Here is a 26,070-nt window from a genome sequence, read left to right on the forward strand (position 1 = left end):
AAGCCCAAAGGTGTTCAGAATCCATAAAATAAGAGAATGTAGGTTAAACGCTTGGTCTTAAGTGAACTCATTCACGTTTACCATTTTTTATGGATTTTACAACAGTTTGGCACTAAGCGATTTAGTTGGATGTTTTTTCAACTACTGTTCATTTATATGGACTTGCGTTTGGGTACAACGTCTATTTGTTTGGATGTATCTATCGTCGTTCTGTCATGGGCAATAAATAGCTGTTTTTAATGAACGGAGTGCATTCCTGCTATTCTATCAAAGGTGAGCGAGCACTTATTGGGGATTCCGTGCATTCCAACAATCAGTAGTACTTCTCATTGCAATCATACTTTTAAATATTGGTTAGAAACCCATTTAATACTAATTAACTTGTTAATATTAATGAATTTTGTTACATTCATTAATGGTGATGTCACAGTAAGTGGGTATAAATAGAGGAACATGGGAATATTCATTGATTCTGATGAAATCCCTATAGGAGGGAAGAAAGCGCTCAATCAGTTGGACTTTTTTATCTTTTGTGTGAATAATAAAATATCAAGTGTTTCTACATCTCAGCAGTGACAACTTTTTATTTATAGTGGACTTAGCACTGTTGGGCTCGTTTCTTATTATAGATACATACACACACACACACACACACACACACACACACACACACACACACACACACACAGACACACACACACATATATGTATATATATATATATATATATATATATATATATATATATATATAGATGTGAAATAGTGTAATGATGGGTTTATGCATGCAAATTTTGTCTGAGTCCCCCCTACATGGGGGGGGGGGGGCGGCATTCTTTTAGGTTTACTGAAAATGGCTTTCAGCAAATTTGTTTTACAGTACTGGGGGTAATATATTATTTTAGACTCTTCACCAACTCCAGAGTGCTGTAGTGTATCCTAAGAGAGAGGAAGACAGAGAAAGAAAATCCAGAGGCAAAAATGTACTCCTTTTGTTCTTGTGATCTCTAGTAAGGGCACTCCTTGAGTACTGTATGTATTTCTGGAGGGCATATAAGGAAATAGCATCTGGCTGCTGGATTGAATTCAGTGGAAAGATACCAGAAGGGTGCCTGGAATGGAGGGGAAAGGATGTGACTAGACATAAAGGAAGCTAGAACTCTTCTCGCAAGGGGAGTGACATAGTGTGATGCACAGGATGTCACACAGATGTGAAGGGGTCACCTGAACAGGTAGGAGAAGGGGATGCAGGAACAACAGCTTATAGGGACTGACCACACCCTGGATCTATAAAGCATTTTCTTCATAGAGAGGATTGTGGACCAATAGAATGGACAGCTGGGAAGGGTGGTAGAGGAGAACTCTAGTAGCATTCACAAGGTTATGGGTTTAGTGGAGAAAAGGGAAAAAGCAAAGATGGAAAGCAAATAGAATGTTAAATCTGCTTAAAGGGCAGACCAGATATGTTTTGTCTCTCCTTGCCAGCCGGCAAATGTAGTCTTAATTGGATGTCAATCTTAAAATGACATACTGTGTTAAGAGGATAGCACCTTATATTTCCTCTGAACAGCTTTTTGTTTCCTTTGTTTAGGAGACTGTTCAAGAAGTTACACAGCCAGTCAAGCTTTTAATTATGCCCTCATCGAAATTACTGCTGATATCTGGCTGGTGTACCAAAGCCTTAACCTTCCAGAGGCATACGTCTAGTGTATGAGCCTTAACCTTCCTGAGGCATACGTCTAGTGCATTACTTCCACTGACATGTGTAGGGGTATTTTAAACGGATGTATAAACATAAATCTTCAGACTGTCTCGCCTCCAACTAGGGTGCAAGTCTCACACCCGTCTTACTTTTCTTTGCATGGTCATTTGTACCCTAAGCCTTCTGAAAATCAGATACGTGCCCTTTTGGGATCCTTTCTTCTTGTTTAAACTGTTTTGCTGTGATTTTGTTAGCATTCACGTGGTAGTCATAAGTGTGAGTGCAGCAGGTAGATACCCTGGAAAGACCTCCATACCAAGTGTCTTTTCTGCCTAGATGTTCATCGTGCATACAGCTGCAGTAATCATAGATGGGTTTTCTGCCGACAGGCGGGTCCTCGGTCGGCCGAATTCCAAAGTCTTGGTCCGGCGTCGGTTGTTGTCGCTTTCTCTCCTGACGTCAGTGAGGCAGGGGTATATAAGACACAGCTGACGCCATTTTCTTCAGTCTTTTTTCCCGCGCGGTGCCCGAAGCAGAAGCAGTTCGCAAGTGCCGGTCGGCCAGCTCCTAAATTTACAAAGTATTGGAAACCGAAGTCTTCATTAAAACTAAGTACCCCGTTGGGGAAACTTTTCTTGCCTCAGACCGATGTCAGAAAAAGTTAACAATTGTATTTCTTGTGGGAAGCAAATACCGCATAAGGATTCCCATTCCCTCTGCATACCTTGTTTAGACCCAGACCACGACGTCTCGGGCTGTCGCTTTTGCGCTACTTTCAATAAACGCACTATTAAGCGTCGGGCGGAGTTCGACCAACACTTTTTTGGTAAAGCCTTTGATTATAAAATGTCGTCGGAGACTCCGACTACCGTTTTGTCCAAAAAACGCAAGGACAAGGACCGACACGCGAGGTCCGCGGTCCCCAGCGACACCACGCCAAAACCGGCTACATGTGGTCCGGTTCTCAGCGAGACGCCTATGCAGTCCCTGACTACCGACGACACTTCTTTGGCGGTGTCTTCTGTAACCGAGACCGCAGGTACCTCGGCCCTTACCCAGACTACAACTACCGAAGCCACTGTGAGCGTTGAGCCTCCTAATGTGGACAGGTCCACTTCCACCCATGGTGTCTTTAGACCCTCATCTTCCTTTTCCATTAAGGCCTTTACTAAATCCAAATCAGCCAGGCATCCCAAGAGGCCTGTTGCACAGGGCCCATCTCCAGGCCCCATGCCTAAAAAGCAGATGCTTAAAATGGCTGAGGATTTAATTACTCATATCAAGGGTTCCCAACCCCCTCCAGACAAGAGACCCAGAGTGGAGGAAGATTCTCCCTCTTCTGATCAGGGCTCCATTTTTTCAGAACATTCTGATGTAGAGGAACACTCTTACTTCCCTTTTGAAGATTCTGATGCAGAGCATTCCATTCCTTCTGTATCTCCTCCTGAGGATTTTTCTTTTGGGGAAACCTTGCACACTTTGAGGGAACACTTCCATTGGAAAGGCCAAGACTTTTCTGATTCCAAGAAAAGACTTAGGGAATTTCTTTTGTTACCTCAACACAGACCTCTGGCGATACCTCCTGTCTTGGACATACTTGATGATGTTTATTCGGAGGCTTGCCTTAATCCGGATTCCCTGTCTCCTGCCCCAGTCAAGCCTGATAGGTACTACAGAGTTCCTAACTCTCACCAATTTCTTTACAAAAGCCATAATGCTGACCCTGAAACCATTTCTCAAGGCCCCAAGGGAATGAAGGCCTCTACTGCTAAGAATCCACTTCCTTCCGAAAGAGAGTCAAGATCCTTAGAAAGGTGGGGAAAAAAGGTATATACCTCGGCCACCCTAGCCATGAGGGCCTTAAATTGTCAGTTTCATATGCTTAAATATCAGCAGTTTCTGTTATCACAATTAAGAAATAAAATGTCTCAACCTGAACAACCAGATTTGAAGGAGTTGCAGGATATGATGCATAGTGCAGAACAAGTGGGTAAACACACCTTACAATGTGGCTATGATGCCCTTCTTTTGCACCCATCTATGCTGATTTGTTCATGGGTTATTATGAGGCTAGGTATATATATATGATGATCAGCATAACAAATTTCTACAACATCTGGATATCTGGCGCAGATATCTAGACGATTGTTGGATGGTGTGGCGTGGTGATAAGCAAAGTTTAATGCAGTTTGTGGATTATTTGAATGACAATAGTTTTGGTATTCGGTTCACGGCTAATATTGAGCTTTCGGAAATTGTGTTTTTGGATGTTAAAGTCATTAAACTTGCTGACAATACTTTATCGTCTACTATATATCGCAAGTTTCCCAAATACAATACTTTGTTACATGCTGATAGTTATCATCCACGCCACACCATCCACAACATTCCGAAATCTCAATATATGAGAATTAGACGTATTTGTTCAACTGATGAGGAATATTTGGAATGTAGTCTGGATCTGAGACGCAGGTTTCTTACCAGGGGGTATGAATCTCAAATACTTGTGAAAGCGGAAGGTCAAACTTCACAAATGGAACGTCAGGATTTATTGTGTTATAAAGTTAACAATAGGAATGTTAATACTACAGAAGATATTCAACCAATAAGGTTGGTGACTACCTATGGGAATAATACCAATTGTTTCAGGGATGTCATTAACCAACATTGGGGTATCCTTTTGGCACATGAAATTTTAGGCAGGGTGTTGCCGGCAAACTGTCAGTTTTCTTATCGCAGGGGACGGAATTTGAATGCTCACTTCACACATTATAAAAGACACATTGCTAATATACCACAACAAAGAACCCTAAGTGGTGATAGATTAAGGGGGTGTTATCCTTGTGGGCATTGTGCTGCATGTCAGCATTTGCAACAGACTAAAGAATTTTCTAGTAAAAATACATCACGAATCTTTGAAATAAGGGTTTTTGCTAATTGCAGCACAGATTGGGTGGTATATTTGGTTACGTGCAGTTGCTCTGCATTCTATGTTGGACAAACGTCCAGACCTGTCAAATTTAGAATAGGGGAACATTTAAGTGCAATCAAAAATAAACGTGTCGCCAATGCACTATTCAAACATACCATTGAGCATCCTTCAGCCATCTTTCGGTTTGTGGTTATAGATAAAATTACCCTTCATAGGGGTTTTAAAGCCGGTTGGCATCAAAAACTTGATCAAATGGAACAAAGATGGATAATTCAATTGGGGGGCTTATTTAAACCTGGTTTAAATATGTTGGAGTAGAACCAGGCATGGCTTGCGTTTTGTGCAATTATTTATATATCGAAACAATTGGCACTTTCTTTATAACTACGACATTCTCCTAGGAGATGGTTTGTAGGCATAGTATAAATCCTATGGTAGGGTGGTGTACACACATGGCACGTATATATAAAATATAAAAATGTGTATATATATATATATATATGTTTATATATATATATATGCAGGTGTATGTACGGAGGTATGTGTATTATTAGGTAGATGTGAATTTTAAAGAAATGACCTATACAGCTGCAGTACAGTTTTCCCTCCCTCCTTCCCCTCTTGGTAAAGGCCTAGGGCCTAACCCCTCTTCATACAACCTGATTGGGTTATCCTTCTATGGTATATTTGCTTGCAACTACTGATTTTTGATTATATTGCATTGCATGTATATAAATATAATTTATGTATTGCCTTCCTTCTGGGGGCACCTGACATCTGGGGCAAGAAAGACTGAAGAAAATGGCGTTGGCTGTTTCTTATATACCCCTGCCTCACTGACGTCAGGAGAGAAAGCGACAACAACCGACGCCGGACCTAGACTTTGGAATTCGGCCGACCGAGGACCCGCCTGACGGCAGAAAACCCATCTGTGATTACTGCAGCTGTATTAGCACTCGAACATCTACATTTATGGTAGGTGCAAAACTGTACTTTGCGGAACACTACTATAGTTCTTGTGCCATTTGCCATTTCTGTGTTCTCATTTGTCTTCATTCATTGGGTCTCTAAGAACGTGTTTAACAAAAATGTTTGTCCCACTCTAATAAGATGGCAGATCACTCCACACTTGTTGTACCTTCCTCTTCCAAGAAAAAACTTAAGGGCCTAGGCCTGAGACTGTCTGCCCATTCTAATTATATCATACCTACAGAAATTGCAGAACATGCAGTACGTCTTATTCTACCTCTTACACCCTCTGTCACTACCCTGTTGGAGGTCGGGGTATAGTAATATGACCGCACATCTGAAGAGACTGCTACTGTTACTGAGAAGGGGGAACCATGGATTGTTATCTTCAAGGAACCAGAAGGCATTACCGAAATCTTTGTATGGAAGAGATTCCTGGATAACTGAAGTACTTCAGGGGTTGGAGCCAATATGCTCAATTTAGGTAGATGTCCCCCCAAATTAAATTCCACAAGACGAAGGATACCCCCCTTCTCTGGGAGAATGCGTTGATAGTCTTTTCTCAGTGCCTGTTCAAGGCCATTATGGCTCCTTTAATTTCCTTTTTTTTTTCTCCTCAGGGACTTTTCAAAGCCATTATGGCTCCTTAAATTTCCTTCTTTTTTATCTCCTCCACCCACTCCACAGAAGATAACTGTGGAATTATCATCATTGTTATCTCCTTCTTAGGATTTTTCAGAGTCTGATGACAATTCCATAGTTTAATCCTCTCAGATTCACTCTCCTGGCCAGTTGTTCTCAGATAATGAGGATTCCCTGTCTCCCGACTGCCCTGTGGAAGAAGCATCCTTTGGATAGGCCATTATAAATATGATAAAAATTTTTAGTTGGAGTCTAATGAAATCTGTGAGGTTTAAAACATACTGTGGTCTTTTAGAGGGTATGATTCTAGCCCCTTCCCCCATCCTTCCAGTCTTGGTGGCCTTTCAAGATACTTTTGTATCTGTTTCCAGCTCCCAAAAAGCCAGACAGATTCTCCAGTGTTACAGATTATCAGAAGTTCCTTTTTGAGAATCCTGTAGCTGACCGTTTAGCTGTTTCCTTAGCCATAGATAAACCTAAGCTGCTGCCAAATGCTAATGCCCCACCATTCGAAAAGGAGAGGTGGGAGAAAGGACCTTGGCCTACAGGCCCATTCATTTTCAGACACATATGAACAAATAGACTTTATTTATCTTTATCTGCAGCTAATTACCAGCTGGCTGATGACTTGAATGCTTTTTACTGCAGGTTTGAGAAGCATCAGGCTACAAATGACACTGTTGCCAGCTCTCTGTGTTCAGGCATATATGACTCTCTCTCCTCCAGACATTCTCACATTCAACTTGCATTAATTATCTGTGAAGAGGGTGTGCATCGTTTTTTTTTAAAAGCACATTAAGAAAGCAGCAGGTCCAGATGGAGTTTCACCCTCCTGTTTAAAAACCTGTGCTGATCAACTGGTTCCTGTTTTTACTAAGATTTTTAATACATCATTAGAGGTGTGTGAAGTTCCCGTATGTTTAAACAAACCACAATCATTCCACTCCTTAACTAATCCAGTATAGTAGCACTGAATGACTACAGGCCTGTTGCTTTGACATGAGTCGTCATGAATACTTTTGAGAGGCTGTTTTTGGCTCACTCGAAGGATATTACAGCTTCCTTGTTGGACCCCCTTCAGTTTGCTTATCAAGAGAACTGGTCATTGGATGATGCAGTTAATATAGGTCTGCGCTGTATCTTGCAGTATCTTGACAACCCAAGGACATATGCAAGGATTCTGTTTGTTGACTTCAGCTGTGCATTTAATACAATAATGCACGAACTTCTTCACTTGAAACTCTTCTAACTTTCCATTCCTGCCGCCACCTGTCACATGATCACCAATTTTCTGACCAATAAAACAGCAGGTGAAGCTGGGGAAATTTACATCTATCTATTGCGCAATCAATGCAGGTGTCCGGCCGGAATGTGTCCTGTCACCACTGCTATTCTCCCATTATACTAATGACTGCACCTCTAAGGACCCTTCTGTCAAACTTGTTAAATATTCCGATGATACAACCATTATTGGGCTCATCAGGAATGGTGTTGAGTCTGAATATAGATGGGAGGTTGAGCATCTGGCCATTTGGTATAGTCTGAATAATCTGGAGCTGTTAAAACTGCGGAGATGACAATGGGCTTGAGCAGTGCTTCTGTAATATTATTCTTCCTTTTATATTTAATAGTGCTGTGTCAATTGTGGAAACCTTCAAGTTTTTGGGAGGTATAATCTCCTGGGACATGAAGTGGGAGACCATTGTAGGGTCCATCATAAAAAAGGCACAACAGTGAATGTATTTTTTGCAGCAGCTGAGGAAGTTCAACCTCCAACATGTTCTGTTGATTCAGTTCTGCACAGCAATCATCAAGTCTATTCTCATCTCATCCGTAACAGTGTAGTTTCGATCTGTGTCTAAACATGACACAAATAGGCTACATCAAATAGTCAGGTCTGCAGAAAATATCATTGGTGCTAGTTTTCCCTCCTTACAGGATATGTACTATTCCATAGTCATGAAACTGACAGGGAAAATCATTACTGACCTTTCACATCCAGGCCATCATTTTTTTGAACTATTACCATTGACCAGGTGTTATAGATTAATACGCACCAAAACAACTAGACCTAAGAACAGTTTTTCTTTACACAGGTCATCAAGTTCATAAATGGTTAATTTAGTTTATTAGGCTGGTTAATTTAGTTTATTGGGCTGGGTATTCTTTTCCCCAAGCCTCTAAGTGTTCTGCAGTATTGTTAACACTTGTTTATTTCAGAGTTTCAGTATTTGTTGCACCGAGTTGAACTTTGCACCCTGTGTCTATCCGTTCATCCATCCTCAACCCTTTTATTCCCGTTTTGCAAATGGGACTGAGGTGTTACTTCAGCAGTGACTATCATCTTGAGCCGAGGTTTACACCACCAGGTGTCTAGCTCTGCCGCAGGAGTTCATCCTTAGCTCTAAATCGCACACATGCTCACACCTACAGCCACTTTAGAATGTCCAATCCACCTACCTCATGTCTTTGGAGTGTGGGAGAAAACCGGAGCACCTGGAGCAAACCCATATGACTGCAGGGAAGACATGCCAACTCCACAAAGAAGGCACCCCAGCCGATAATCGAAGTGGAGAACCTCTTGCTGTGAGCTGACAATGCTAACTGCTGCATCATCATGGCTAAACCCACCTTGTACGTTTACATATATGTATATCTACATTTTTTGTCTTGTTTTTAATAGTTGTATGTATGTTGTTTATGTAATTCATACTTGGAGAGTCATTAAAACCAGTCAGATTCCTTGAATGTCCACATACTTGACTAATAAATGTCATTCTGATTAACAGTCAGAATAAGGTTGTGTCTGACATGTGCGACAGACTCCATACAAAAAATATCAGTCTTGGTAAATCAGGCCATTCAAACGGTTATGTATAGTATAAAATGCTGCTATGATGCTGTTGAAGCCTCTTCAAGAGCTGCTAACTGGTTCACTCAGAGATGCACGTGGTTCTATAACCAGCCTCTACCAGAGGACTTCAAGGTCAAACTTCTTGACCCCCCCCCCTTGAGAAATTCCTTTTGTTTGGACCACAGGCAGCTAGCCTATTTAAAGCCTTGCAGGAGCAGGCAAAACTTTGAAGGGCTGCAGACAAACCCTTCTTACCTCTGTGCTTGGGAACCAGAGAAGTTACTCAACCAAGCCCACTTTTTGTCAGAAGAGAACATAGGTCTTATATTTCTCTCTTATTCTCTCCTCTTCTGCTTACTACCTGCCCAGTCTAGCAGACCCTAGGATGAGGAGGCCCTCTTGTCTCCTGTGATGCCTCTTCTAACCGACTACTCTCCTCTCGGGTGTCTTCAGGCTGCTGGCTTGGAGGTAGTCAAAGGATTTTCACTCATCAGTCCACATATATACCCCCTACACTTTCAAGCTGAGGTCATACGTTGGACATATGATGGTATGAAGGATTAAGCTTTGGTACCCCAGCTGGCCATCAGCTGTGAAAACCCATCTGTTTGGAATATGGCAGCAGTGCTCATTAGGATATTTACTGTTACAGTAAGTTCTTAGACAGCTCTTGTTTCTTACACAGCTGTACTTTTTCTGCTAGCTAGCAAACTTTTGCCTGCACCTGTGAAGACCCGTTTTTCTTGGTATATTGCCACTTTCACTGCTTGTTTTAACGGACTATCATCAATACAAACTGGAATAGATCTGTCCTAGCACCCATATTTCCAGAACATTGCCTTGATTATATACTCCAGATTTAGGTTGAACTTCACTAGAGTCCCAAGTAGTCATCCTAGCACCACCCATATCTGATACCACTGTTCTTCAACAGTTGTGAAGACCCTTGTTAGGACAATTTTGCTGTGTAGGTACCTACTTTAACTGTAGTTCTTTTTGATTAAAATTGGAAAGGTATGAATCCTCCTTCCCACCACATGAAGGTGCTTCTATTGCTTATGACGCATGTTCTTTTTTTTGATCAGTTCTTGTAGTAGTCAGAAAATGATGCAGTGGGGTGTGTTTGCTTCTCTTTTTACAATGTTCCTCCACTGGTCAAGGATGCAGTCATCAAAGAAATCAGAAGACTATGCAAGAACAAAGAAAATGTTGAAATGCCTCTGTTAGTGGAAAGAGTAACTGATGAAAAACAAGTTTGAGTTTATCGGTGACTACCAGGAGTTACAGGAGGTTTGTGCAGTAAAGCTTTTTACAAGATGGCCATGTGGTTTGAATGAGGGAACAAACTGTAAATGCTCACCTTATCACAAGTACGGCGAACATTAGTGTGGCTCATAATGGTGTAAGGAGGGAACTTTGGGTATTGAAAATTATTCAATAGATTCTGATCAGCGAGAGTACTCATTCATGGATCCACTTTTAACATTCAACTAGAGAGCTTCTGGTATACAGAGTACATATGCATATTCTCAACTCTTGATACACCTGTGATATTCAACACAAAAAGTTTTCTTAAGTGACTTTCATGAAGGTGAGAAAGTAGAACACACACAGATGTTGTGTACATTTACTGCTCTTCTTTATCCCGGACAAATTTTTCTGATATATCTGGATACTAAGTTAAGTATAGTATTACATTATGCAATATACTTTTAATTAATGCTTGTTTTTTTTTAAACTTGCATGTATGAGTAGCCTATGGTTTCTGTATTTGTTTAACTTTTAGTCCAGTCTTATCAATTCTACAGGTTTGTAATGACTTTTTTTCACCTCTAGGGAACCTGGTGAAATTGGAAAGGAAAACTTAATGAGTGTGCAGTCCTGTACAGGTAAACTTTCATGGGTATTAAAAAAACATGGCAAAGAGTGCAAAGTGTGGTAAGCCTGTAGAAGCAACTTGGATAAAAATAAATCACAATGCATGTTTGTATAGCATGAGGCAGTGATACATGTCTAGACTGAGTTGTGCAGGGTTATGCCCCAATATGCTATTAAGCTGTCAAAAAATGTGCGCTTCACTTTGTAACAGCATTCTGTATCCCAAATACCTGCAAAAACAGATGGAAGATTTGTTGTACTTTAGAGACTATGGTGTTTCACTATACTCACCCTTTCCTTCCAATTCAGAATTGTGTAATGCCTGTCGGTGACTATCTAAAATGCTTAATATCCATTTGGAGAAGAACTGAATAACCTATAACAACTTTTCCTGCTCTGGTGGTATTCTTTTGATTGCTTTGGTGTGTAATTCAAGTGTTATGAGAGGATCTTGCAGTGAATAAGTAGAAAGGGCTGCAACAGACCATTAAGACTTTCTGATTAGTGCTGACCATTAGAGGAATCGGGTATTTTGTTTGGGATAGGGGAATTTAGATGATCATTCCTTGACTAAAATTGTACCACTGGGTATCTGAAAGTTTTAGGCAACGAAGGGTGCACGATACCACTGAGCTGTTTGACAGAAACAGTACCATTAACTATCTGAGGAGTACTGTAAGGCATAAGACTGTAAAGCTCTTTACACTGCCACACATCAGTAAGCTTTGATTTGAAAACAATAAATGCCTAGTAAAGTCAACAACGTTGTATGCTACTTGGGATCATGATTTAGTACTGGTAGTTTTGTGAAGTGAGCATTCTGAATCCACATTCAGCATCGTCTTGCTGCTGCTTCTGTCTGGTTATGGTGAATCTAACCCTGTCCTCTCCACCCTGCACATTTCTCGTATCTTAAACATCTCCCATAGTGCAGATAACACCACTTTCTCATCAGAGGATCTTAAAACTGCTTTCTCAAAGCATAAATAATAAGTTGTGTGAATTGTGGCCCTTTTTTCGTGATCCAGACATTTTGCAAAATCTGAGAGATTGTGTAAGCTTCATAACAGCTTATCAATCTGAAGTAACCATTCTTCCATTTTTCAAGATGACCGACATGATTGTAGGATTGGTGCATGCTTAATGGTACCTGTATGCAAAAAGCAGCAACAGTGCTGCTGTGGGTGGTTCCTCTAAATGAATTGTGTTACAAATTGGTGGAACTACTCATATTTTCAGCTTAGTGACAGTGATTCCACATTGGTTCCCCTGGACAGCTTTTCTATTTTACTGACAGACATTACCAAGTGGTCCGCAAAACAAAATGTTTTTCTTTGTGATTTGGTTCTGTCTGAACTATCTTTAGTTCTTTATTGCCACAGTGTTTGGGAAGATTGGTGAGAGTTACTTTAGTGATTTCAGGCTTTGAGGTACAGATAAGTACCCACTTGGCAAAGAAATCTTATTGTAATATTGTAATTTTTTGAATGCTTAAAAGCTTAGGAAACTTCACTTACCTGGGTAAGACTGGCTGAGGACTTTTTGTTCTTAAAGAGACTACCATTATTTTCAGATCAAACATGATTGTCAGGGAACTTCCAAGATGGCTGCACATTGGTTAACAGGTTGAGTTGAGCTGTGTGTGTGAAAAGAGAAACTGAGAAAAGGGCTATTAAAACTGTCAGTTTATGTAAGATCTGGTCATTGGTTAGTCTGGATGCCAGCAAAGAAGAAAACTGTAGAACCTGAGAGAAAATTAATCGGGCTGGGAAGAATCCTGCAGTTGTTCAGCAAAACACAGTTAAAACTTCAGCTTTGGTAGGGAAGATGGCTTCCAGTAATTTAGAGGAAAAAAATAAGTCAAATGCTTAGATAGTTTTTAAAATTAAACCCTGTAGGAATATATCAATTCAAATAAAAGGCTGGAAAAAAATATAAGGTTTAACCACCTTTTGAGATGAACTGATAAAACTGCAAAACTGAGAGAAAAGGTTGGATAAGTGCGAGGCTTCCCAAAAAAAGTTAGAAGGTGACATGGGCAGAGAAAACCTGAGATTTTCTGGTGTACCAGAGAAACTGGAAGGAGCAGACTGCATTAATTTTATGAAAGTGCAAGTAACCAACTGGGCTGGTGTTCATAACAGGATATGTTATTTGAAAGGACACATTGTGCATGCTCCAAACCTAGCTGATACCTATATCAGTAAGGGTCCAGTAATATCAACAAAAAGAGTTGTTACAAAACTGCTTCAGAAAAAAATTAGAAATTTGAGACAGCAGTGTGTGAAAAAGGGTCTATGTTGTTATATATTCAAACTTACAAAATGTCGAGTACCATATGTTCGATAACATATGGTCGATATTTGAAATTTGAATATATAATTAATATATATATATATATATATATATATATATATATATATATATATAAAATTAAAAAAAAAAAAGGAAAAACATACCTTAATGGTGCGAGCAGGGGGCAAGCCCTCCTGTACCACCCACACCCCTCCTACTTAAATATTCCAACTCCAAGACCACAGTTCAGTGCAGAAAAGGGAAATTCTCCCATTCTGCACCATACGGCCCCATTTAAGTCGACCTTCGCACTCTTGAAATGTCGATCATATGGTCTCGACCATATAATGTTTGATATTTCAAGCGTTCGATTATTTGATATAGACCCGTGAAAAATTATGCTTCTCTTCTGCCTGGTATATAGTGAATAAAGTTTTATCCCAGCAGTAATGGAATGTCAGTAGACAGGTGGAGATTTAAGCTACTATATCCTGCTGTCTCTAGAATGTTTTTCCTAGAGGGTCAAATAAATTTTTGTTGCAGAATAGGCTAAGGAGGAAAAAGAAGTTGATCCACCAAGGATTGAGCCAGCAGTCATAAGGGATCTCAACTTCTCATTCTTCTGATAAAACTAATAGATACTTTCCAAGCGAAGCCTCTTCCATTGTTCCAAAGGTAAATGCTTGAAGAAAACTGCACAGATGCTGACTAGAAGAATCATGAGTACCTGGGATTTGGACTAGTTTGATGTTGAGAGATGGAAATGTTCAGAAAGAAGACCAGGAACAGTGAAATTAGTGAATAAATTGGAGATGATAAAGCATCATTGCCAGCAGATGAAGGAATAAACATGTGAAATACGGCTTTGCAAGAAAAAGTAGTTGAGGAAAGACTAGAATTTGTTGACTTTGTTAAACTTGTGGGTGAACTGTAAAGCACATACGCCACTTTGTTGCCAAGGTTTAGAAGAACAGTGAAGAGAATGAAGAAGTAACTGTAAGGAAAGCAGGTTTTTCTTATTAATCTTTGAAACATTTGTGAAAAAATTATATTTACGACACTCCTGTGAGGTTGGGAGATCTCATCAGTAACTGTTGTATATGTTAAAGATGTTAAAGCAAGTGATTTTTTAAGTTGCAAAATGTGTAAGCTTTATACTGTAGGAAGATGTAGAAAGCTGATCAGAAGTAAGTTAAGGTAATATGTTGAGATCTTGGGCTACTGGGGTTGGGGTAAAGCGTATTGAATTATTTAGAATTAAAATTATTTTATGTATTTTTTTTTACAAAGATGGTTGTCCAGATTGATGTCCTTGGTTTAAACTATAGATTTTTTTAACAAATAAGTTTGAAAAATAAAACATAATGATGAATTTCATGGAAATTGTAAGTTTCTTGCATTTGCAAAGTTGCTAAGTTTTGTTTTCTAATATAGAATGCTCTCAGTGAGAGACGAGAAGTATGCAGGTAAAGGCAGTTGACCAGAATAAGTTTGGCCATTGTTATGAATGAAGTTTACAAAGTTTTTTTCTTGTATCTGACAGGCTGTTAGCAGGGTTTTTTTCCCCTAATTACTGACACCTTTTATTTATTTATTTATTTACCATTTGTTTACCGGGGGAAATCCGACTTGGAACAAAGCCACTTTTCAGCAGAAGCCCAGGGAGAAATGCTCCAGATGCATATCTTTGTGACTACATTACTTTTACTTGAAGTTAGCTATCTGCAGATGCATGCAATTAATCCTGAGAGTCCTGAGCACTCCTTTGATAGAAATGTAACATTTAAAGGTACAATAGCATGCAACTGAGTTAAAAAGAAATTAAGAAATTGAAACTATGGGAGTTGAATAAAATGTAATAGCTTGTCCAGCAGTCTTAACAGTTTAATATATTTAATAGAACAGTACACAATTTAGTTAATTTAAAGGTAAGGCCATGCACTTTCTTTGGGCTAAAAGTTAATGTTTACTTAGTGTGTAAGCTGTATTTCACATCTGAAAAGGAACGGAGATAGCAAGAGCACATAGTAATCTGTGTACGTGGAAACAAAGACTTGCCTTTGTGCTTTAGCATGGTTATCCTTAATTTAAGATTAGTTGGTGCCTGTAGGTGCAGCTGTTGATTTGTTGCAGCTGCTGCTATCTGGATGTTTAAACTTCATGTAAAAGGCGATGGTTCTAAAAATTTATTTAGCTGTTTGAGTATTTTTCATTGAAGCAAAAAGTCTTGAAAATGTGACATAGGTTCAAATGGTGATGAGAAGAAGCAACGGCTTAAGATCAGCCTGCCAAACATGAATGTGTACATATATGCCAAAAGTTGGAAATGGCATTCAAAAGAACTATCGTATAATGGTATTCTGTCAATATTATCATGGAATGTAAATGGCCTTTCAGGTACCGACCAAAAGTAAATACTATTGAATTATACTAAGACGTAAGGAGCAAATGGAAAGATTGTAGGAGACACATTTGTGTAGAAATGAGCATGAAAATTGGGAAAGAAGGGATTTCAGTGTGGACATTTATCAGAACACTGGGGACAAAGGAAAAGGGGAATAGTACTGATTGCTGCAGGGTCTCTAATAATGATAGAAAAGGAAAAAAATACAGTAATAGTTTTGTGGTAGTAAGGGGCTTTTCTTACAAGAGGAGGATTATGCTGGCTTTATATTCAATGGAAACTTACAGAACTTAAAACATTTTTTGGGAAAAATCAGCTTTCATCGGGGAATACTTAGGAACGGAGATTGTACCTTGAGTTTCAAAACTAAAGCTATATGAGGGGAACTTGGAAAGGAAAATGCATATAAAAAAGAGGTTAGATTCCTGAAGAAATATGAAAATGTGGTGTAGGAGATGCAGAGTGAATTTGGCTGTAGGACTTTCCAAGTTGCAATAACTAGGGTAGACTGGACAGAATTTATATTTCTCATAATAATGTGTATTTAATTCAAGGCCTTGGAGCACAACCAATAACTATTTCAGCTCATGCACTGAAAATGCTAAGATAATGATGCAGGCTGATGAAGTAAAATGAGATGCTGGCTCTTTCCTACATCTTAAGGAGAAAGGCATTTAGGAAATGGATAGTGGAAATTTGAGAGTTTTTAGGGAATATAAAAATCCCTTTAGAAGGGATAACATTTTAGTGAGATAAAATGAAAACTGAGTTTAAAAACAGGCTAGATATAAGAGAAATGGATATGGGAAAGAAATAATAGGTATGATTTGCAGGTTCTGACAAAGATTGAAGTATTGTAGAGTAAGGGGAATCTTACAGAACAAGAGGAGGAGCAACTGCAGAGTGCTAAAGGGGAAATTAGAGGAGTGTTTGGATAATATGCATTGGTTTAATTGGGTTACTATTAATCAAGAAATCTGTGATGACTTCAGAACACAAAAACTTTTAGTACAATGACTTAGGCAACCGGAAATAGAAAGGGTTGTTGCTAAGCTTCGGGAGCCTATGAGAAGCAAAATAGCCAACAATTCCACAAAGTTGTTAGAGATATTGTAGAAATTGTATGCAGATTTGTATAAAGTAGATGAATGTGAAAGTCAAGAAAAGGCACAAATGGAAATGTTAATGGAAGACTTAATTATGCCAAGGTTAGTGGAAGATGAGGGTTAACAATCAATAGTTAAATAGGAAGTGATGAGAGAAAAATGGGGATGCATAATCAATCAACAGGAAGGTTACCAGGAACATATGGTGCTCCTGTGAAGTTTTGAATTTAAGAAGGAAGAAACTGATAAAGATCCATAAGGTTTTGTTTAGCAGTATGGTGGGGGTGGCACCAGCATCTTGTAGAAAAGTTGTGATGGCTATATTAACCAAAAAGGATAAACTCCTTTCAGACAAAGCCTCATATAGACCCATCCTAATTTTAAACTGTAATTATAAAGTGTTAATCTATACTAAATAGAGTGGCAAAGGCGCTGCAAAAATTGATAGATATAGATCTGTCTGGTTTTGTGGAGGGGAAGCAAATATTTGACAACACTAAGAGAACAATAATGATTTAGAGGGAAGCAGAATGTAAGAAAATACTAATAATATTTCATCTGAAGTTGTTAATCTTCTTCCTATTCATTACTGATGGGTTTGGTTCCGACCCCTCAGAACCGAGTCGGCCTAATACCAAGCTCGTGTACACCAAAAACTCTCGAGCTAAGCTGCTACCCACAATGTCCTTCTCTGTTACCTCAGATCTCATTTGCCACACAGCCATATAGCAGCATTTCACCGAGCTCTCCAGCTAAGTGTTGTATTTTCTAAAAATGTATTGTATTTTGTAAATTTTTTCTCCTAAAACTCTTTTCTACCTTATCTGTAACTAGCTCTATCCACGGGTATCTTTCTCTTACCATCTTTGCTTAACGCCTTTCTCTACCCTCGTGGTATTCTTAATACCATTGTTGGTATTTTCTCTTCTCTTTAACTTTTTGGATTGTTGGAATGTATACTGAATATGTCTGAAAAGAAAGGGATTTTGGGGTTCAAACATTGCACTTCCTGCAATGGTAAACTCCTCAACAGTGACTTGCATGATGATTGTGTCTATTGTCTGGGGGTTTCCAACTTGTCTGTGAAGCCTCCTTGCCAAATTTGTTTCAGTCAGTGGACGCTGAATGAAAGTAAAAATAAGCTTATTTTGAAAGGCCTGCTTTCTTCACCTTTTTCAGAGGCCCTCTCTGTGTCGGAGGTCTCAACCCCTTCATCGAAGGACAAGAAGCATCCTCATTCTGATCCCTCTTCACCGGACGGTGAAAAGGGTAAGCCTTATAAGCATAAGGCCCACAAGTCTTTCACGGAGCACAAGATCGCCCACTCTGCTCCAGCCACCTCCGAACTCAGCTCCAGTGGTCTCTGTGGACATTACTATGACTTCCACGTCAGCGCCGACTTCGGCACCGACTTCTATGGTTCCAAGTGTGGTATCGGCTCCAGCCTCATTGCCTTCTGTAACATTAGCACCGACCTCGTCCCTCTCTGCTCCGAAGTCCGTCTCGACTATCTCTTCGGAGCCTATAATGACTTCCACTCCAGCTATCCCCTCGGCTCCAAGCCCTTTCTCAGCTCTGATAATGCCCCTTTTGCCTGTCTCAAAGGTGGAATCTTCAGTGCTGACTTTCCTACACCACGGACCCAGTTCTCTCCATCTTTGGACCCGTTTTCAGAACAAATTTTTTTGACTGACCTGACTCCCTCTCAGGAGTGTCGGTAAGGTCCACCAGAAGTCTATCTGAATTGGATGTGGTGTGTCTGTTCAATCAGCTGTTGACAGCCAGAGGGATTACAAATTTTCCAAAGACCCATCCCACTCCAGGTTTTGGGTCTATTGCTTCCATGACTCCCACTTATTCTCCACCCTTGGATCCTTCGATTCCGAAACCCGTAGCTCTGATGCCATTGGGGAGAACCCTTTCCTCGGCGCCGACAGTGACTTTCTCTGAGGCTTCGAGGCCCCTTTGGGTTTCAGTTCCTTCGGAACCATCCCTTCCTCAATCTCATGCTTGGGGAGGGGGTGGGACCCTCTTCTCTGGGTACGGTTCCAGGTTTTTCATCGGTTCCATCTTCGGATCCGGGGGCGACACCCACCCTGGTTTTGCTTGAGGGCTCCGTCCCCAGGAGCGGGCAGCGACCCTGGTTCTGAGATTGTCTTCCTTGGTTCCAGGCTCCCATTCCTCTTTGGGCGGACATGGTTTCCGGATGATGGAGAGGGTGCTTGCTTCTGGAAGTGCTCCTCCTACGTTGGACCTTCCTTCTGCTCCCTCTGAGCTGCAGCTATCACGGGCCACCTCCCCAGGACACCGAGAGCGCAAGCCTCAGGAAACCCTTACAGGGTAATCTCCCTTCAGAGTCTTCTTCAGACGCTCCCACTGAAGAACCCCCTCGGAAGAGGGCGTGTAAGAAGAAACACCTGGACTCCCCGGAGGAGTCCCTCACTGAGGATATGGATTACGATGATGGGGAAGGGTCCCCATGGTCACTCCCTGACGATGTCTCCTTTGGAGACATCCTGGAAATATTGAAGTAGAGGGGTGACTGGAAGCCCTCCAATCCTTCCTCGGAGTCCGTATTCCTGCAGAGCTTCCGCTCTCGGCCCTCTACTTCTTGGGTGACCCCACCTGCCGATGAGTTAGTCCAGTTCTTTGTCCAGCATGTGTGGAAGAACCCTGATACCATTGAGGCCATTACCCGGAGACCGGGCAAGATACTTTCCCCACCAGAGGAACAGCCCCATTGGTCTAGAGGTTTGCCAGTAGACGCTATGGTAGTGGCTGCCGGCCACAAAAAAGGACCTTGTGGAGGAAGGTCCTACTTGTCCACCCACCCAACAGAGAGTCCCGGGCAGTGAACAGATTAGGGAAGCAAGTCTTTGCTTCAGCGACCTTTGCAGTCAGGTCTCTGAATTATTTGGCACTTTTTACGAGGCTCCAAAGGGATCTCACCTCCAAACTCTCTGGAACCCTCGTGGGTCAAGTTTGATGAGGCACGCAATAAAGTTGCTTCTCAGCTTGCTACCCTAGAGTCCATCTCCAACTCGTCCATGAGGTTGCTGTCCTATGCAACCGAAGGGGTGGCTAGAGCTGTAGGTGTAGTTATGAGACGCCACGCCTGGATGCGCTTTTGTGATCTCGCTGACTCCGTCAAGTCTTCCTTCTTGAACGCCCCTATTGAACCGTCCATTTTGTTCGGTTCCAAAGTGAAGGACACATTAGCCAGGTGTGAGCAGGATGGAAAAACCTTGTCTGCCGTTGGCCTACGTTTCTCCAAACCTCAGCGCTCTTTCTCCAGGAAGTAGAGGAATGGAAAGATATGGCACAAAAAATCTCAAGGCCCTTTCTGCAGTGCACGTGGTGAGGATTCCCCCAGGGGCAGAGGGGGTTCCAATAGTGGAAGATGCCCCTTTAGGGGCAGAGGGGGTCCCCGAAACCAGGACTCCAGGGATTCTTTATTCGGACGATCTTATCAGTGCTCCTGAAGTGCTGCTCGATTTCTTTCCTCAGGAAGCAGTTGGGGCTCTGTTTTCTCTGCACCAAGTTGCTTGGCACTCTATTACAAGCGATCAGTGGGTGCAGAGAATAATTTCCAGAGGTTATTACATCCCTCTAATATCTTATCCAAAACCTCCAAAATGCCTTCCCAATGTTCCACCCACTCAAAATGAAGAGGTAGCTTTAGAAATAAAAAAGTTGTGTCAAAAACAAGTCATCCAACAAGTCCCCCCAGACCACTGCGGATCTGGTTTTTACTCGAGATTTATTTTGATGCCAAAAAAGGCCAGGGACTGGAGACACATTTTAGATCTCGGCCAGCTTAACAAATCAGTGGTTCAAATGAAATTCCGCATGGTCACAATACAGTCCATTCTTCCATTTCTTCAGCAGGGTGTGTGGATGTTTTCGACAGACCTTCGGGATGCATATTACCACATCAAAATGGACAAACGCTCCAGGAGTCTCCTTTGCTTCCGGCTCGGAGACTATCACTACCAATTCAGAGCCCTGCCATTTGGTCTCTCAGCGGTCCCCAGAGTGTTCATGAAATGCCTAGCAGTGGTAACAGCTCATCTGACACTTCAGGGATTCCAGGTGTTTCCATATCTAGACAATTGGGTCCTCTCCGCCCCCACCAAGTGCCTACTGGTCATGGCCCTCCACTACACTCTAGCACTGGCGGAGTTTTTAGGCATCACGATACTCTGGGGAAAAAGCCAATCTTCATGCTACCCAGAAATTGGAATTTATAGCAGCAGTATTCAATACTCAAACAAGCCAGGTCTCTCTCCCGCCTCACAAACTTCAGAGGTTAAGATTACAAATACAAGTGATACTCTGTCAAAGGAAGGTGTCAGCAAGGGAAGTTCTACAGGCTCTGGGTTCTATGGCGGCAGCCATCCCGATCGTTCCCCTGGCAAGATTGCATATGAGACTGTTACAGTGGCTCCTTGTGTCCCAGTGGGTATCCAGTCTTCATCCTCTAAACTCACAGAGCCTCATCACCAATTCCTACAAGCAAGACCTTCTTTGGTGGATGAGACCAGACTAAAATCTTTGGTGCCGCCCCTTCCAGACTCCTCAACCCAACGCCATGGTGACCACGGATGCTTCCCTGATGAGGTGGGGGGGGCCATTTTCAGGGAAAGACTGTCCAAGACACGTGGTCTAGCTTGGAGGTCAACTTGCATATCAACGTCCTGGAGAGTTGAGAATGGTGCTATTAGCATTGTAGGCACTTCATCCGCTCCTTATGTCGGGAACAATTGCAATACAGTTAGACAATGTCTGTAGTCTGGTACATAAACAGGGAGAGACCAAATCTTACCCCCTATGTCGAGAGGCTATGAGAATTTGGCATTGGGTGATAACTTCCAACCGCTTTCTGATAGCAACGCATATCCCGGGGAGCTACAACGTGATTATGGACAGACTGAGCAGATGCATCCTCCGTCCACACGAGTGGTCTCTCAACCCGAATATGATGGCAGAAATTTTCTGCCGTTGGGGCCAGTTTTGCTGCGATCTTTTTGCTTCCCCTTCAAACAAAAAATGCAGCAGCTATTTTGCCCTCTTTCCCCCAGAAGGGGAATCACCGAGAGACACTTTGACTCACAATTGGCCCACGGGTCTCCTCAACGCTTATCGTTCGATACCTCTGATACCCCTTTTTCTAAAGAAAGCAATTCGGTTGAGATGCAAAGTGATTCTCATTGCCCCTTTCTGGCCTCGACAAGTATGGTTCCCCTTCCTCAGGCCTCACTTATTACAACCTCCTTGGATCCTAGACACTCGTTAGGACATAATACCTCACCCACAATGTTTAACTCCTCCAAATCTGTCCACTCTCAAGCTGGCAGCTTGGTTTCTCCACATCCGTTAGTCGCCAGGCAGGAAACCCTCTCCTCACCTCTCCGCGATATTATTCTGGTCTCCCATAAACCATCAACCAGAAAACTCTACAGAGACAAATGGAAAAGGTTCGCTATCTGGTCTTATAATCAGATGCTAGACCCGTTTTCAACTTCTACAGCTGTTATACTTCAGTACCTTTCCGAGTTGTTTGATGATGGGGCATCAGCTTCTGCTATCAGAGACCATTTAGCAGCTATCTCCAATTTTCATAATGGCGTTCCTCTCATCTCCACCTGCCTTTGCAAGACCTTTCTTAAGGGAATTTTCCATAGCAGACCCACTATCAAGCAACCTGTAGAGACATGGAATCTCTCTCTGGTACTACAGTCTCTCTCTCTACCCCCTTTTGAGCCTGCTGGGACCTGTGATCTTAAATTCCTGTAATGGAAATCTCTGTTTTTGGTAGCGGTCATATCAGCCAGATGGATATCTGAGTTGCAAGCCTTATGGATCAAGAGCCCGTATCTAGTCTTCCATAAAGGCAGAGTATCTCTTCGTACTAATCCATCCTTTCTCCCCAAAGTGGTATCTGACTTCTCTGTTAACCAGTCCATTGAACTCCCTGTGTCTTTTCCAAATTATTCCAACCAGGGCGAATATTGTCTACATTCTTTGGATGTACATAGACAACTACGTTTCTACTTGGACAGGACTAAGTCTTTCTGCAAGTCAGATCAGCTTTTCATTTCCTTTTCTGGTCCAAGAATGGGATGTCCTGTATCAAAAGTTAATTTATCAAAATGACTCTGAGATTGTATTACCTTTTCATACTCCCTAGCAAATGAATCTAAACCTGTTCATATCAAAGCTCATTCAACGAAAGCCATCGCAACTTCTGTTGCCTTTCACTCCAGGGCTTCCATGGATGACATTTGCACAGCAGCCATTTGGGCTAAACCCCATACTTTCATCAAACATTACAAATTGGATTTGGTCTCCAGGGGAAGAGCAGCCTTCGGCTCAGTGGTTCTCAGGAATGTTCTTCCATAATGGCCACCCAGGTTCTCCAAGTAGCTTGGGATTCTGTCCCATCAGTGATGAATAGGAAGAAGATTAACAACTTCAGATAAAGAAGTTATGTCTTACCATAACGTTCCATCTGAGTTGTTGATCTTCCAGTCATCACACCCTCCCTCCGTCCCCCACCAAAGGCTCCTGGTGGATCTTCTGGGTCCTTGTGGTGTTTCAGGGTTTCTGTGCAGAAGTGGCCTCTATCTTCTGTTTTCTCCTATATGTTGCATGCAAACTCGATCTGAGGTAATTGAGAGAAGGGCATTGTGGGTAGCAGCTTAGCTTGAGAGTTTTTGGTGTGCGCGAGCTTGGTATTAGGCCGACTCGGTTCCGAGGGATCAGAACCAAACCCATCAGTGATGACTGGAAGAAGATCAACAACTGAGATGGAATGTTATGGTAAGACATAACTTCTTTTTTTTGTTGGTTAGTCTTGAAGCAGATAAATTAATACTAGGGTTAATTAGGATGATATAGGAGAGGCCAGAGGCAAATTTTAAGATGGGATGGTCTCTCTCCAACAAAATGTATTTCAGCAGAGTTACCAGGCAGTGGCATCCACCCCCCCTGTTTTCTTTTTATTTAGAACAAGGGACTCACAAATTCAAGGATTGGTGATATGGTAATTAAGAAAAGTTAGCTTTATTTGTAGAAAATAATACAAAGGATACTTTGGTGGTGTAAAACATTTTGAAACAGTTTCAAGTCTTTACAGGATATAAAATTAATTTCAATGAAACAAAGTCTATAGCAGTAAACTACATACCCAGACATGAATTGGTTCAGCAATACCCATGTTTTTATGGACACAAGATGAAATGTATTTAGATGCATAGATCAACAAGATTTCTGTTACGACGGTTTAGAATATGTGCAAAGTGATTAAACGAATGATAACTGAGAAACTGAAATCTCTTGCTTATGGATAGAGATAGTAAGATACAAGGAATGAAAATGTTCTTAGTTCCTGCGGCTTTATGTACAAGTTAGGTGTATTTTATCAACCTTAGGAGAAATTGTGGAGGATGATTATTAACAAATTGAATACATGTATTTAGGAAGGGAAGAGGGCAAGAGTTAAGTGGGATGAACTGATCCTTTCAGTAGAACAAGGTGGTTTAGGATTGCCTGATTTGAATGCATCCTTTAGAGCTGTGCAGTTAATGCTGTTATACATAACATAGGCAAAAGGTTATAAATTAAATTGGAAGGGATGATGGTGTAACAGGATGAAGTTTTGAGAAATAAGGTATGGAAAATAGGCAGAAAAAAGGCTTGAATTTGATGGAGAAAATTTGTACATGAACCAAGGTATCAGGAGGAAATAACTAGATAAGGAAATGTAATATAGTGGGATGAAACCAAGATGGTGTTTAGACTGTAGACTAGAGACTGTGTTCCCTATCCAGAGATATATATATATCATCAGAGTATAGGCAAAGAGAGAAGGATAGAGGAAGGTAGTGGTAAGTGAAATACCAACTCTAGTAGAGTTTTTAGTCAAGTCTGGAACAGAAGCTGCTGTTAAAAAGGAATAATTAGTAGGGCTTATAAAATATTGCATGATAACTATATGAATGAATCAAGTTAAATGTTGGAAAAGATTGGTAAGACAGACTGGAAAGTCAATTTGCAAAGGAAGAATTGGAAGGCATCTGTATGGCTCCCAAGTATGTGATGAAATCTAGAAGGTATAGGGTTTTATTTGGAAGTGTGTGTGTTTATATATTTATATAACCCAAGTAGACTTCAAACAGTTTTCACCAGGTAATCTACGTATGCTGATGGAGTTGTGACACCCCAGCACTGGCCCAGTTATCAAGGAGCCTCAATCCTCACCACTGGCAATAGTGGGGGACGTGCACACTGGGAGGATGGCAAACACGCACACAGTAAAGTGCAATTTCCCTTAAGAGCACACAGATGCCACAGTCAGTCTATTGTGGTTTCTTCCTCTTTCTCCAGATCCCCAAGAAGACTCCCCACTGGCACAGCTATAGGGTTGAGATCTCAGCTGAGTGGCCAAGCCAAGACCCCCAACATCCTCTCTGTCCAACCTGCGCTTCTTGTCCCTGCCCAAGTAGCTGACACACATCTGGGAAAGGCTGGCGGAGGTTCACTAGCTATGCACCCCTTTGCCCAGACTATAAGTAATCATCACTGCCACCAGACAACTCTTTATCAGCTACTTTAAGGCCCTTAGCAAAGGGTATCCAATCCTACTGTATAATATTACTATTAATCCAAATGGTAGTTTGACCAAGAGCAAGGCTGTTAGGATTGGCCTGTACAGTGTCACCAGATAGATATGCAAGCACTTTAAGAGCTTAAATATATCTCACAAATATCCGCTACAAAGATAGGTTTAAATATATTTAATAATAAATAATAAAAGAACAAGAAAATACTCAGCAAATCATCACTGTAATTTCAGAGTTCAAATTCACAGGAAATATTTAAAACATTGCAGAACCATCTCAAGTAAATACAGAAAACATCTAAACTAATCTTTACTGTATTCCTAACAGTATCTAAAAGAAATTACTGTACCCTATTTAACTTATTTAGAGAGCCAGGCAAGTGCAGATGTGATGAGTGGGTTTTTCCAGCTGATGCTGCTAGGTCTAAGACAAAATGCAAAATGCACAATCTCTCTCTGAGTTAATATCTCAAATATTGCTGCTGAGATACTTGCAGCCTGACATCACTTCTTGTCATCTGATTTTAGTTCCTAGGCTCAAAAACAACCATTGAGGTAGCATTTAGCATATGCCTGTGAAAATACATAAGCAACGACTTTTCCTCAGATGTTTGCAGATCCTGGAAGTCCTAACATAATAAAACACTTCTACATCTCAAGCCTAGTA

At 41.2% G+C, this 26,070-nt stretch overlaps 1 protein-coding gene across 1 annotated transcript in view; it reads left to right on the forward strand.

The window, feature by feature from the left end:
• BUB1B (BUB1 mitotic checkpoint serine/threonine kinase B) overlaps positions 1 to 26,070 on the forward strand; it is a 1,687,592-nt gene that overhangs the window by 818,275 nt on the left and 843,247 nt on the right. The window contains exon 12 of the mRNA XM_044074144.1: positions 10,934 to 10,986. Within this exon, the coding sequence (XP_043930079.1) occupies positions 10,934 to 10,986 (53 nt within the window). The remainder of the gene's footprint in view (positions 1 to 10,933; positions 10,987 to 26,070) is intronic.

Source organism: Protopterus annectens, chromosome 6.part0 (genome assembly GCF_019279795.1).
Source record: "Protopterus annectens isolate FY-2018-M chromosome 6.part0, PAN1.0, whole genome shotgun sequence".
NCBI classification, from domain to species: domain Eukaryota; kingdom Metazoa; phylum Chordata; order Ceratodontiformes; family Protopteridae; genus Protopterus; species Protopterus annectens.